The 12310-nt window shown below is 47.5% G+C and overlaps 1 protein-coding gene across 4 annotated transcripts in view; it reads left to right on the forward strand.

Annotated features, from left to right (window-relative positions):
• Positions 1 to 8823, forward strand: part of HIP1 (huntingtin interacting protein 1) — a 137866-nt gene extending 129043 nt beyond the window's left edge. For 2 of the 4 annotated variants that reach the window (XM_027528228.1, XM_027528227.1), the window contains exons 27-31: positions 100 to 205; positions 1402 to 1525; positions 1976 to 2037; positions 3904 to 4012; positions 5391 to 8823. In XM_027528228.1, coding sequence (XP_027384029.1) covers positions 100 to 205; positions 1402 to 1525; positions 1976 to 2037; positions 3904 to 4012; positions 5391 to 5467 — 478 coding nt within the window. In that variant the 3' untranslated portion in view covers positions 5468 to 8823. Of the gene's footprint in view, positions 1 to 99; positions 206 to 1401; positions 1526 to 1975; positions 2038 to 3903; positions 4013 to 4956; positions 5039 to 5390 lie in introns of all 4 variants that reach the window. The other 2 variants (XM_027528230.1, XM_027528229.1) reach the window with 2 other exon arrangements.
• The last annotated feature ends 3487 nt before the right edge of the window (positions 8824 to 12310 follow it).

The raw sequence follows: 12310 nt of genomic DNA on the forward strand, positions 1-12310 counted from the left end.
TGGGTTCCCGGTCTGCCAAGGTGATGGAAATCGTCTCAGTGAGAACAGAGGGGTTACAGCTGTCAGTTTCATAACCCGTCTGGTCTCCTGACTCTCAAGAGACGCAGCTGATATGGTGGTGCAAGGCCGAGGGAAGTTTGAGGAGCTCATGGTGTGTTCACGTGAGATCGCTGCGAGCACCGCCCAGCTTGTAGCCGCCTCCAAGGTAGGATCTGTGATGGGCTCCCCACGAGGGAGAGGGGTCCCCAGTGTCCAGATCGAATTCCTGATGATCTGAGGTGGAGCTGATGTAATAATAATAAAGTCACAATGAACATAATGTGCTTGAAACATCCCTGAAGCCACCACCCCGCCCCTGCCCAGCCTCTACCCTGATCCAGGGAAAAATTGTCTACCGTGAAACCGGTCCCTGGTGCCAAAAAGGTTGGAAACAGCTGCCCCAGGGCACTGTAAGGTCTGGCTAAGTTAGAAACCCGAACCCTGGCGCTGGCCCCAAGAACAGACGGTTTATCCAACATCCAGGTAGGTGGAGTCTCAAATTAAAATTCTGCCTCCAGGGGTCTCCTAAAAGCCTTCGTTCAGCAGGGCGCCCTTCTACCCCGCTCTCCACATGCACTCCTCTTGGTTTCCTCACTTTTATTGCAAATGGCCTTTAAGGGTCCAGCCATGCCTACCCCTGAGCAATCATACGTTCAAGGAGTGCTCAAGTAAGCACAACAGGTTCCACAACCAATGTCTGCCTCTCAGAAGGCTCCAGATTCGAACCATTGCTCCAACTAATCCCAACACAAAGCTCATCACCAGCATCTTTCCACGGGGTGTATAGTTCCCCGGGGAGTGTTCTTTTACTGTCCTTGTTTATGGTCCCAGAGTGGTTTTCACAACTGGAACACTTTATCAAAATAGAGGGGAGAGAGAAGATGGGATGATTTGAGAGAGTAGCACTGAAACATATGCATTGCCACGTGTAAAGTAGAAAGCCAGTGTGAATCTGCTATATGACACAGGGGACCCAAAGCCAGTGTTCTGTGACAACCTAGAGAGGTGGGATGGGGAGAGAGGTGGGAGGGCGTTTTAAGATCTAGAGAGGTTTTAAGGTCTACAGCCATGTGTATGCGTATGGCTGATTCATGTTGATGTATGGCAGAAAGCATCACCATATTGTAGAGTAATGATCCTCTGATTAAATGTAAATTTTTCAAAAACTGATACAGTTAGAGTTCAAGGCCACCAGGCAAATAAGCCAGAAATGATTTTTGATACTAGAGGGTGATGGCAGCGGTTGACCCCCATAGGGAGTGATTTTCGAGAAGTTCGTGGGTGGCCACGGCAGAGCCCATACATTTGTCAAGAGCCGTCAGTTGACTGTTGCGTGACCCTAAATCTGCTTGGTCCTGGCAGGTGAAAGCTGATAAGAACAGCCCAAACCTGGCTCAGCTGCTGCAGGCCTCTCGGGCCGTAAACCAGGCCACTGCCGAGGTTGTGGCCTCAACTATTTCCGGCAAATCACAGATCGAGGACACAGGTAGGCTTTTAGAAGCCGAGCTTTTCTTCTCCATCGTGTGTGGGTGGGTACCTTCTTCTCCACCATCCCAATTTCCCACAGGCTGGCTTCCAAATTCTGTCTCGTTTTTCGTCTTTGTACATTCCAACTTATTTTCTTGTAAGTTGAGACACCCCATGGGCATGCTATTGATAGCACTATATGGACAGGCCTTAGCTAGATTTTCCATTGAGTCATTCCTCTGAATTCACAGAAATGACCCCCCAGGCCTAATTGTCCATTAAGGGAGCACGGAGCAGTTCCGATCCTGGTTACCCTGTCTTCCTTCTACTCTGCCCCTTACTTACATCCACGCATTTCTTGGTAAATGACAAACCAGGCATTTCAGCAGAACATTGGCATCGGCCACTTCTCAAGTAAATGTCAGCTGGAGTATCATTCAACAAGACCCTCGTTTTCCCATTCTTACAGACAGCATGGACTTCTCAAGCATTACGCTGACCCAGATCAAACGGCAGGAGATGGATTCCCAGGTAGGAACTCCATCAGTAAGTTTAATCAGACTATTGCCTATGACACTGACCCCAAATATTATTTCCATGGGGAGAAGTCAGAGACTTGGAGAAATGAATACAGATATACATATCACCCCAAGAATGAACATAAATGATGCTGGAAGAAAACAGTGGAGGTGGAGATAGTTGATTAGGAAAGATCAGAATCTTGGGCAGGTAGCATTGACATATATACACTTATTGTTTAGTTGCTAAGTCGTGCCTGGCTCTTTGCAACTCCATGGACTGTAGCCCACCAGGCCCCTCTGTCCATGGGTTTCTCCAAGCAGGAATACTGGAGTGGGTTGCCATTTCCTTCTCCAGGGGATCTTCCCGACCCAGGGATCAAACCCTTATCTCCAGCATTGGCAGGAGAATTCCTTCCTGCTGAGCCTCCAGGGAAGCCCATATATGTACATAGCCATGTGTAAATTTAATAGCCCGGGAAGCTGCTGTATAACACAGGGAGCTCCGCTCAGGGCTCTGTGATGACCTAGTGGAGTAGGATTGGGGGTAGGAAGGAGGTCCAAGCAGCAGGGGGAGATACACACACACATACGGGTGATGTGTGTGTGTATATATATATACACACACACACATACAGGTGATTCACTTCATTGTACAGCAGAAACCAATAAACATTGTAAAACAATTATACTCCAATAAAAAAAAATTCCTAAAGTTAATGAGAAGGAATAACCAAGAACCAACCCTTCCTTTAGTGAGATTGTACCTTTTCCTCCACAGTAGTAACCCTAAGTTATCCCAACACCTCAAAAAGACCAGAACCATTGTATTTGGTTTCTTCCTGGACTTACAGAGAACTGGGATTGAAAGATGGGTTGTAACTGGATTAGAATATATCATACAGATAGACTTAACATTAGAGTTGTCCTTCCCCCACGCCATGTTTCCCCCCCATTTCTTTCTGTTTTTATTTATTGAACAATGTTATGTCAGTTTCAGTGATTTGATGTTTACATATACCATGAAATGATCAACTTCAGTCTAGTAACCATTTATCTCCATACAAGTTATTACAATAATATTGACCATGTTCCTTAAGCTTTATATTACATCCCTATGACTTATTTATTTTATAACTGGAGATTTGTACCTCTTAATACCTTCACTTATTTCCGCCCCCCTTCATTCTTGCAACTTCTGTTCTCTGTATCTGTGAGTCTCTTTTCGTGTTGTCTTGTTTTTTAGATACCTCATATAAGAGAGATTATACAGTGTTTTTCTTTCTCTAGCTGACTTATATCACTTATAAGACCTTCTAGATCCATCCATTTGTTGAAAATGGCAGGATTTTTTATTTAATAGCTGAGGGTGGCTCAGCAGTAAAGAATCCACCTGCAGTGCAGGAGACCTGGAGTCGTAGGTTCGATCCCTTGGCCGGGAAGATCCCCTGGAGGAGGAAATGGCAACCCACTCTAGTAATCTTGCCCGGAAAATTCCACAGACAGAGTGTGGCAGGCTACAGTTCATGGGGTCACAAAGAGTCGGACACGACTGAGCAACTTTCACAAACATTCAGTAGGTTTTTAGTTAGTGATTTATCAGAGCAATATGAGATAAGTTCTTCTCTCGTTTAAGCATTGGTCGTAAAGCATCATTCATTTTCAACAGAGGATCCCAGTGAGAAAGACCCTGGGATAGATGGATGAACCAGAGGGTGGAGAAATCAGAGCAGAGACAAGGGTGAAATTGAGGGCTGGTTGAGCTATGGAAACAGCGTGCATAACAGAGAAGTAGTCCCAGACCACAGAGGAAAGGGATTAGTCGACGTGAGACCGTTCTCAGGTCCCTGCTCAAAGAAAAGGCCAATTTTCCCCACAGGTTAGGGTGCTAGAGCTGGAAAATGAACTGCAGAAGGAGCGTCAGAAACTGGGAGAGCTTCGGAAAAAGCACTACGAGCTGGCTGGGGTTGCCGAGGGCTGGGAGGAAGGTGAGCCTGGCCGAGGACTGCGCAGCCCGTGGGGGTCGGGGAGGATGTGATGAGGGCCTTCCCCCTCCAGGAAAGCTGAACCAGGAACTTCTCCCTCCTCCCTGTACTCAGAGCCTCCCTTCTCTCTAGTGTTGAACAGCCTGAGAGCCCCAAACTGGGGTAGACCGTGGTGAACAGAAAGCTTTTGTAGTCACCTTTCAAGACTTCCTGGTGGCTCAGACGGTAAAGCGTCTGTCTACAATGTGAGAGACCTGGGTTCAATCCCTGGGTTGGGAAAATTCCCTGGAGAAGGAAATGGCAACCCATTCCAGTACTTCTTGCCTTGAAAATCCCATGGACAGAGGAGCTTGGTGCAGGCTACTATCCATGGGGTCGCAAAGAGTCGGGCACGACTGAGCGACTTCATTTCAAGACCTAAATGTTGACCAGTGGTTGGCCACTCACCACTATAGCCTTTCGGGCTCAGTTAACCTGGTTTTCTCCCCCAGGAGTTTTGTTTTAGGTCAGCATCCAGTTGAGTAGTGAATGGATGAATAGAGAATGGTGAAGACCCCAGCAGACAGGGTTAGTGAGTTCCAAGCTTCCGGCTGCCTAGAACCAGTGATGGGTAGCCATGGCCAGAAACTGAAAGGAGTCAAGAGCTAGAAACAGGGTGGAGTGGAGGAAGGTTTGGCCCACCAGCCCAGGAACTCCCGGTCTCCCAGAATCTGAGCGGACTGCTTTTCTACACGTCCAAAGAGGCCAACTTGATCAACCAAGATCGTGATTCTTGTTGGGCTCGCCAGCTCTGGGAACCCACCACAGATGCCTCCTTGGACACTTGACCCGGGAGATTCACTTACGATCACATGCATTTTAGAGCCCAACCTGGCAGCCGTGGTTGTTGGTTAGATGAATGCATGCGTGTACGAAACACTGTGAAACAGAAGTAACTTGTCTTTTAGGAACCGAAGCACCACCATCTACACTGCAAGAAGCGAAAACCGAAAAGGAATAGAGTCACACCGATGCCCCACATGTCAGAGTGTAAATCCTTGCTGCCCATAAATGCACGCGCGCGCGCGCGTGTGTGTGTGTGTGTGTGTGTGCGCGTGCACTCTGCCCCCAGTCACGGGCCAGACCGTGGGGGTCTACCCCAGGCCTACCAAAGATTCCTTCCACAGGGACACCCTCTGTGTTCCAGCCCATGATCTGGGTTCTGTCACAGCCCCTCCCCCAGAGGAGGGGGGACTAGGGCCACCCCAACAGAGGGGACCTTCTTCCTGGAAAGTCCTGCTTTACCCCCAAACATCTGATGTCCTTTTTGGCGGGGGGTGGGGGCGCTGCTGCTGCTGAGCTGGAGAGGAAAGATCTTACGGCTTTTCTGTCTTCCTTTCAGTCTTTTCCGTTTCATCATTTGCACAAACTTGTGAGCACCAGAGGGCTGATGGATTCCAAACCGGGACCCGACCCTGAGTCTGCGCAGAGTCGGAAGTGGAGCAGAAGCGTCCTGGCAGAGAATGCCAAGGCTGTGTCCCCTCTTTGGGCAGTTCCATGGATTCCCACTGCTTCTTATGGTGGTTGGCTGGGTTGTTTTTTTCTTTTTTTTCCCCCAAGTTCTACTCACATAGCCAACTCTCCCAGGGGATACCCCTGAAGCCCTGGGCTATTGCGGGCCCCCTAACCACAGCAGCTCACAGCGACGGTGCTGACCAGGCTTCGCCGTGGTGCTCCCCGCCAGCCCCCGAGCCGAGTGTCCTGCTGAGCGAGTGTGGGTCCACTGAGGCCACTCCCCGGGGTTGAGCGGAAGGAGAGCGAGTGCCTTGCCTTCTAAAGCTGGAGCCCAGCCGAAAGCCTCTGCCCACCTTCACAAGGGAAGGGGATGACAGAGAGAGGGAGAGGAAGGATGCATACAGCCCAGGTCTTCAGGAGTCCCGCCCATCTTAGAAACTCCCTATGACTGGGCTAAAAAACCTTTACCCCATGCTTGAACCCAGCCGGTGAGAGTTGCCACACTTCCTGCCCCCCCACCCCCAAAGGAATGTTCCATGGTCCCTCAAGTTGGCACCTCCCTTCAGACATAGCCAGGGCCCTAAGGGGGAACATGTGAGGGGTTTCCAATCCCTTTCTGCCTTGGCATCCTCTTGAATCTCAAGGAGAGAGTTCCATGTTCTACCTAATCAATAGACCCAGAAGATCAGGCCATCTTGCTTCCAACAGGAAAGAACCCTGGGCTTGGTTTGGTACCTTGAATATTTATGACTAACCTCCGTTAGCAGCAGCAGCAATCGCAACCTACAAAAAAAAATGCTGGCAGCAACTGAGATTTCAGGTGTGACTATGGCAAGGCATGCATCACTGCCCTGGGACATCTGTCTTTAAGAGGCAGAAACAAGGTCAAGATCTGGTCTGTTACCAGTTTGGATCTCGAAGCAAGAAAGTTCTCAGAGAATCTGGGTCAGGGAAAACCAGAGGGGGGAGGGGACCCCTGGCTCCGACCCCTTCCAACCACACGTCCCGGGCCCTTGCTGCCTTGCGAACAGAATGAAGGAGGAAGATGAATGAGAAGGAGGAGCGTGAACAGTGTCCTGGAGACGGGCAGCTCGCCAGCACTTCACCTCCAGATGGACTCCGGAGTTTAAGTGACCTTCCCATCTTGGACAGATGATGTCTTCCTTCCTTTATCTGTAGCAGCTCATAGATTGTAGCCAACAAGCACGTCCCAGGACCTGTCCCCAAGGACCATAGCTGAGTGCGGCTACGTGACAGGTTGTGAGACCCCTGTTTGATCACTGTGAATCCACTCTCCTTCCTACCCACCCACCACCAACTCCCTCTCTCTCCGTTTTCTCAGGCACTTGAAGAGCTGCCTCCCATTAACTCAGATTATCAGACTCAAATGTGTGCTCTCCAAACTGGGCTAAAGAGGCGGCAGCCATAGAAACTGACCCGGTCTTATGTTGACTGCTTCTTTGTGCTCAGCTATGGATATTTTTCCATCCAAGGCTCAGATGGAATGATGTGTATGTAGCTTCCTTAGCCCCGCTGTACCAGTTAAGCCGATTGGTGTGTTCTCAGCGTGGGTCAGCATCCAAAGGTAGCTGGTCCTTGCTTCCAGCATCCCAGCCATTCAGATGATGTGCTCCAGATTACCAAGGGGCAGAAAATCTAGTGTATTGAGCCACATTAGGCTTCTCTAAATGACTCTCCCTCTAAAAAGCCACAGTAATTTTTAAAACTTGGACGAGCTTTTCCAGAGTAATAAAACAATTATGAAATTACTTACACAGGAACACAGGCTAGTTCAGTCTCCCATGAAGAAATATATGTCGGAATTGGTATAATTACTTTCATAATCACTTGACTTAGAAGCTAGCCCGTTCTCCAGCTGAAATCAAAATGTCGTACCTTGGCTGTTCTAAAAATGAGCGTGTTATTCTGGGTGTGAAACACCTTGATTAAACCATTAATCACATCCTAGGGCTAAAGATGAACCTCACAGTCTTTTAGTCACTGAGTAATATCATTCGTGACTGGAGTCTCATGGGTCAGTGTAAGTGGGTCACAGCAAGGCAGGACAACAACAGAGATGGCTTAGGGCTGACGAGAGGTCGAAATAGAGCTGTATCCATCATCTTAATTCTGTGACACAGTGTCTCTCATCTCTAGAATTAGGATATGAGTGCACCCGATAAGGGAAAAAAAAATCAAAAGACCTGCTTTTGTGGGGTTAAATCTGTATCTGAGCGCGGAGTGTAAGGGAGACTCGAATTTAGATTGTTTGCTAATTCTGCTGCACACGGGAGGATCCCTGGGATCCCACCTGATTTTGAGTCCCTAGCCCAGTGGCTGGAAGAACCACTGCCCAGAGCATCCTTTCTTGGAAGTGTCTGAGCTGCCAAGGCAGACAACAGGCTTTACACTGGGTACCGTGGGGGTCACGAGCACGTGTCAGTCCGGTTGGTTTGCTTCTGCCTCCTGCTAAGGAGCTGGTTCTGAGCTCGCACCTGGCTGGTGCCTGCTTCTTAGCCAGCTCCTTAGTCTAGAGGGGTCTCCTGGCTCCACTTACCTTGGTCTTTAATGAGTGGTGAAGTTCTTGCTACCTTCTGCCACCGTTCCATGGTCTCTGGAAATCCTTCCCACCAATGAAAGCCTTCGGTCCTGGCATTGGCCTTCCACCTAGACCGGCTTTGCCCTCTCTCTGCCATCCTCGGTCCTCCAGAGACCACACTGCCTGTCACAAAGAAAACCACCACCTCGGGCCTGCCAGCCATCAACTTGGAAAATCGGGCCAGCTGTCTGCTGCTCACGTCTCCCAGGTCCAGACCAAACGGGATCAACAACCCACAGTGGTGACTCAGTCTCTTACCCCAGGAGCCAAAGCAACACAAAACAATTGGTCAAACATCGTTGGGTCCGATTCTGAGAGTAGGTGATTTCTAGACATGTCTTTCAGGTGACCCTCAACTACCTCAGGTTTGAAGGCCCTAAATTAAGCTGATACTACTCATGGGGACAGACCGAGGAGGGTTCGGAGAAATCTTGGTGATAACGCACTTGTCTCAAACTTACAACAAACTCTCACGTTTCGGTTTGCAGGGGTGGGGTTGGGTTTGTTTTTCTTCTGTTTTTAACCTTTCCCCCCAATTTTCCATTAGAATAGTTCCTACAAATGAATTTCATTTCTCACTGAGTGCCTACCTTCCCAGGGCAGGTAGCCACTGGCTTTGTTTCCTTCCAGCAGTACTTTTATTATGGGTATTAAGACTTTTCTTTGTATAATACATTGCATCTGTGTTTTCAATTTTTCAATAAATACTTCAACCTGGCAATGGAGAGTATTGATAACTGACCAACCAAACTGGTTTTGAGATCTGGAATTCCAATGAAAAGCCGCCATTCACATCCCAAGGTTCACTGACGCATACAACGATCACATTTCCTTTGCTCCTTTATTTATTTATTGGCTGTGCTGGGTCTTTATTGCTGCCCGCGGGCTTTCTCCAGTTACAGCGAGCAGGGGCTATTCTCTAATTGCAGTGTGCAGGCTTCTCAATGCAGCGGCTTCTGGTTGCAGAGCACAGGCTCTAGAGTATATGGGCTTTAGTAGTTAGGGCACACTGGCTTAGTTGCCCCACAGTATGTGGAATCTTCCCCGACCAGAAATCAAACCTGTGCCCCCTGCATTGACAGGCAGATTCTTAACCATTGGACCACCAGGGAAGTCTTCCTTTGCTACTTTAGAGAAAAGAGACTTTAATTCGCACCCCTTAGAACTTTTCCATCCTCTCTCTGCTCTCTTGACCTTGGGAATGGTCAGAGAGCATCAAGTGTGCAATATAGTACTGGAATTTATTTGGAAGACCAGGTCTCTGCCTGAAATCTCGGGTCTCAAGCTATGGATATTTTTCTTCTTCATCCTAGGATAGGTTATGTTCAGGCTCTTCTGCCCATGGAATTTCCCAGGTAAGAATACTGGAGTGGAGTACCACTTCCTACTCCAGGGCATCTTCCCAACCCAGGGATCAAACTTGATTCTCATCTCCTGCAGCAGCAGGCAGATTCTTTACCATTAGCGCCACCTGGGAAACCCCTGTCCATCCTAAACCTGTGAAAATCATCTGCCATCTTAAAATTGCATGGGATGAATTCTGCTCAGGGCCAGAGCTGCCAGTCATAAGGGGATTGAGAGCAAGCCAGTCACAGCTACCAGAGGATTTACAGAGGGAGCTGACAGAATGGGACCGACTGCATGAGGACTTTCCTGTCTGTAACTTAATGCTGCCAGTGTATTAAGCCAAGGGGACCTATCAGGGAGGGAGGAAGATGGGGAAGACCTGGGGTCGGTAAGGAGGAGAATTGCCCAAGATGATTCATCAAGAACAGAGAGAAGGAAGCAAGTAGTTTTTGTGTTTAGTCAATCTGTCCAACTCTTGGCGACTCCATGGACTGTAGCCTGCCAGGCTCCTCTGTCCATGGGACAGGAGGGCAAAGAATCAGGATAAGAGGAGGAAAGTGGTGGAAGTGCACAGGGTGGGAGATGATCTGGATAAATACAGAGGGACCCTTGCCTATGAATGTTTTGTGGTTTTTGCTGCATTTTTGCAGCATTTGCATGCTGGTGGCCACACAGTGTGGCCAAAAATTTTAAAACAAAGCCAGTGAGGCTTAATCTTGCTCACCATGGTTGTCATCAGCCTCTAATACATTACCCAATGTAAGTTTAAGCATTATGGAGTGAATGAACTCTCTTTTTATACCACTCTCTTGCACACATTTCCTGTATCCATTCATTGTACATGCTCTGAAATGCTTAATGAAATGCTTAATGAAGCCTTTATGTTCCCTGTCGTCAAAAGTTACTTTCACATGTTCATTGTTCCCTTTTCAAGGATCTACTCTACCAGGCGCTGGGAACACCATGGAAAGCAAAACTAGATGTGGTCCTGCGCTACTGGAGCTTACAGGCTATTGTTCAGTCACTCAGTCATGTCCGATTCTTTGCAGCCCCGTGGACTGCAGCATGCCAGGCTTCCCGGTCCTTCACCATCTCCTGGAGCTTGCTCAAACTCATCTTCATTGAATCAGTGATGCAAGCCAACCATCTTGTCCTCTGTCGTTCCCTTCTCCTCCTGCCTTCCATCTTTCCCAGCATCAGGGTCTTTTCTAATGAGTCAGCTCTTTGCATCAGGTGGCGAAAGTATTGGCGCTTTAGCTTCAGCATCAGTCCTTCCAATGACTATTCAGGGTTGATTTCCTTTAGGATTAACTGGTTTGATCTCCTTGCAGTCCAAGGAACTCTCAAGAGTCTTCTCCAACACCACAGTTCAAAAGCATCAATTCTTCAGCACTCAGCCTCCTTTATGGTCCAACTCTGATAGCTCAGTTGATAAAGAATCGGCCTGCAATGCAGGAGCCCCTGGTTTGATTCCTGGGTCAGGAAGATCCGCTGGAGAAGGGATAGCCTATCCACTCAAGGTAGCCCAAGCCTATTCTTGGGCTTCCCTTGTGGCTCAGCTGGTAAAGAATCTGCCTGCAATATGGGAGACCTGTGGTCAATCCCTGGGTTGGGAAGATCTCCTGGAGAAGGAAAAGATACCCAGTCTACTATTCTGGCCTGGAGAATTCCATGGACTATATAGTGTATGGGGTTGCAAAGAGTTGGACACAACTGAGCGACTTTTACTCACATCTCATACATGACTACTGGAAAAAACCATAGCTTTGACTATATATTTTTATATATTTATATAATTTATATAATATATAATGTGATTATATAATATAAATATAATCTATAATATATAGTATGTATGATTATGACAATATATAAATGATATATATAATATGGAAAACCATAGCTTTGCCTATATATTAATATATAATACACATATTATATGCCGAGGTCCAGCCCCGGCTGATCCAGGGAATTCGAAGGGGAGATGGCTTCGGCGAGTTCACTGGATACAATAGCTTTATTTAAATATTAATTAGAGATATAAAGAGTAATAGAATGAGGATAGCTCAGTAGGAAAATTCAGCGGAGAAAAGAGGCTGAGTAGCTTGGTTTACGTGGAAAGTCAATATAACCTGTGACATCAGGTTAGCTCTGACCATGGAGGCTGCAGGCGCCGTCTCGAGTAGCGGAAGGTGCCCCACCTTAGGCACCTTCTCGAATGGGTCTTAGAAGCCCAGGCAAATAAATGGTCGCAGAGGACCTCCGCGCTCCAGATGGAGACTCAGCCAGAAATCGAGAAGAAGAATGACATGGGGAGACCAAGCTTCGGTGAGCAAGGCCCGTAGCTTTATTTTCAACAGGGGCTTTTATACCCTAAGTTGCACATAGAGGATAATAGGGGATGTGAAATCATGCAAAGTCAGCAGTCTTTGATCCTTATCAAAACCAGGGTTTCTTTCCTGCAAATTTATCATATACAAATGGTTTAGATGATTTACATCATCTTCTGGCCAGAAGGCCTATTAACATTTTATGACTCTTGACAAAGGTTTGTCAACCGTAAGACTTATTGTCTCTAAGAGTAATTATTTTAAGGTTTGGTGCCATCCTCCGAAGGTGTTAGATAAAGTTGCATTCCTACAGGGCAGAGGTGCAGTGGGTTTACAACAAAGGAAAGAATTTATTACCTTAAGGGTCTAAAGTTGCTAACACCAAGGCCACTACTTATTTTTTCTACATACCAAGTATATTAATTACTACACATTCAAGGATACAATACAGGGGATGTGGAAACAGGGCAGCAAGCATTGGCTCATCAATGAAATCTTTTATTAGTTTTATTCTGACAGTTTCTAACTCTG

The sequence above is a fragment of the Bos indicus x Bos taurus genome, chromosome 25 (genome assembly GCF_003369695.1).
Source record: "Bos indicus x Bos taurus breed Angus x Brahman F1 hybrid chromosome 25, Bos_hybrid_MaternalHap_v2.0, whole genome shotgun sequence".
Taxonomy (NCBI): domain Eukaryota; kingdom Metazoa; phylum Chordata; class Mammalia; order Artiodactyla; family Bovidae; genus Bos; species Bos indicus x Bos taurus.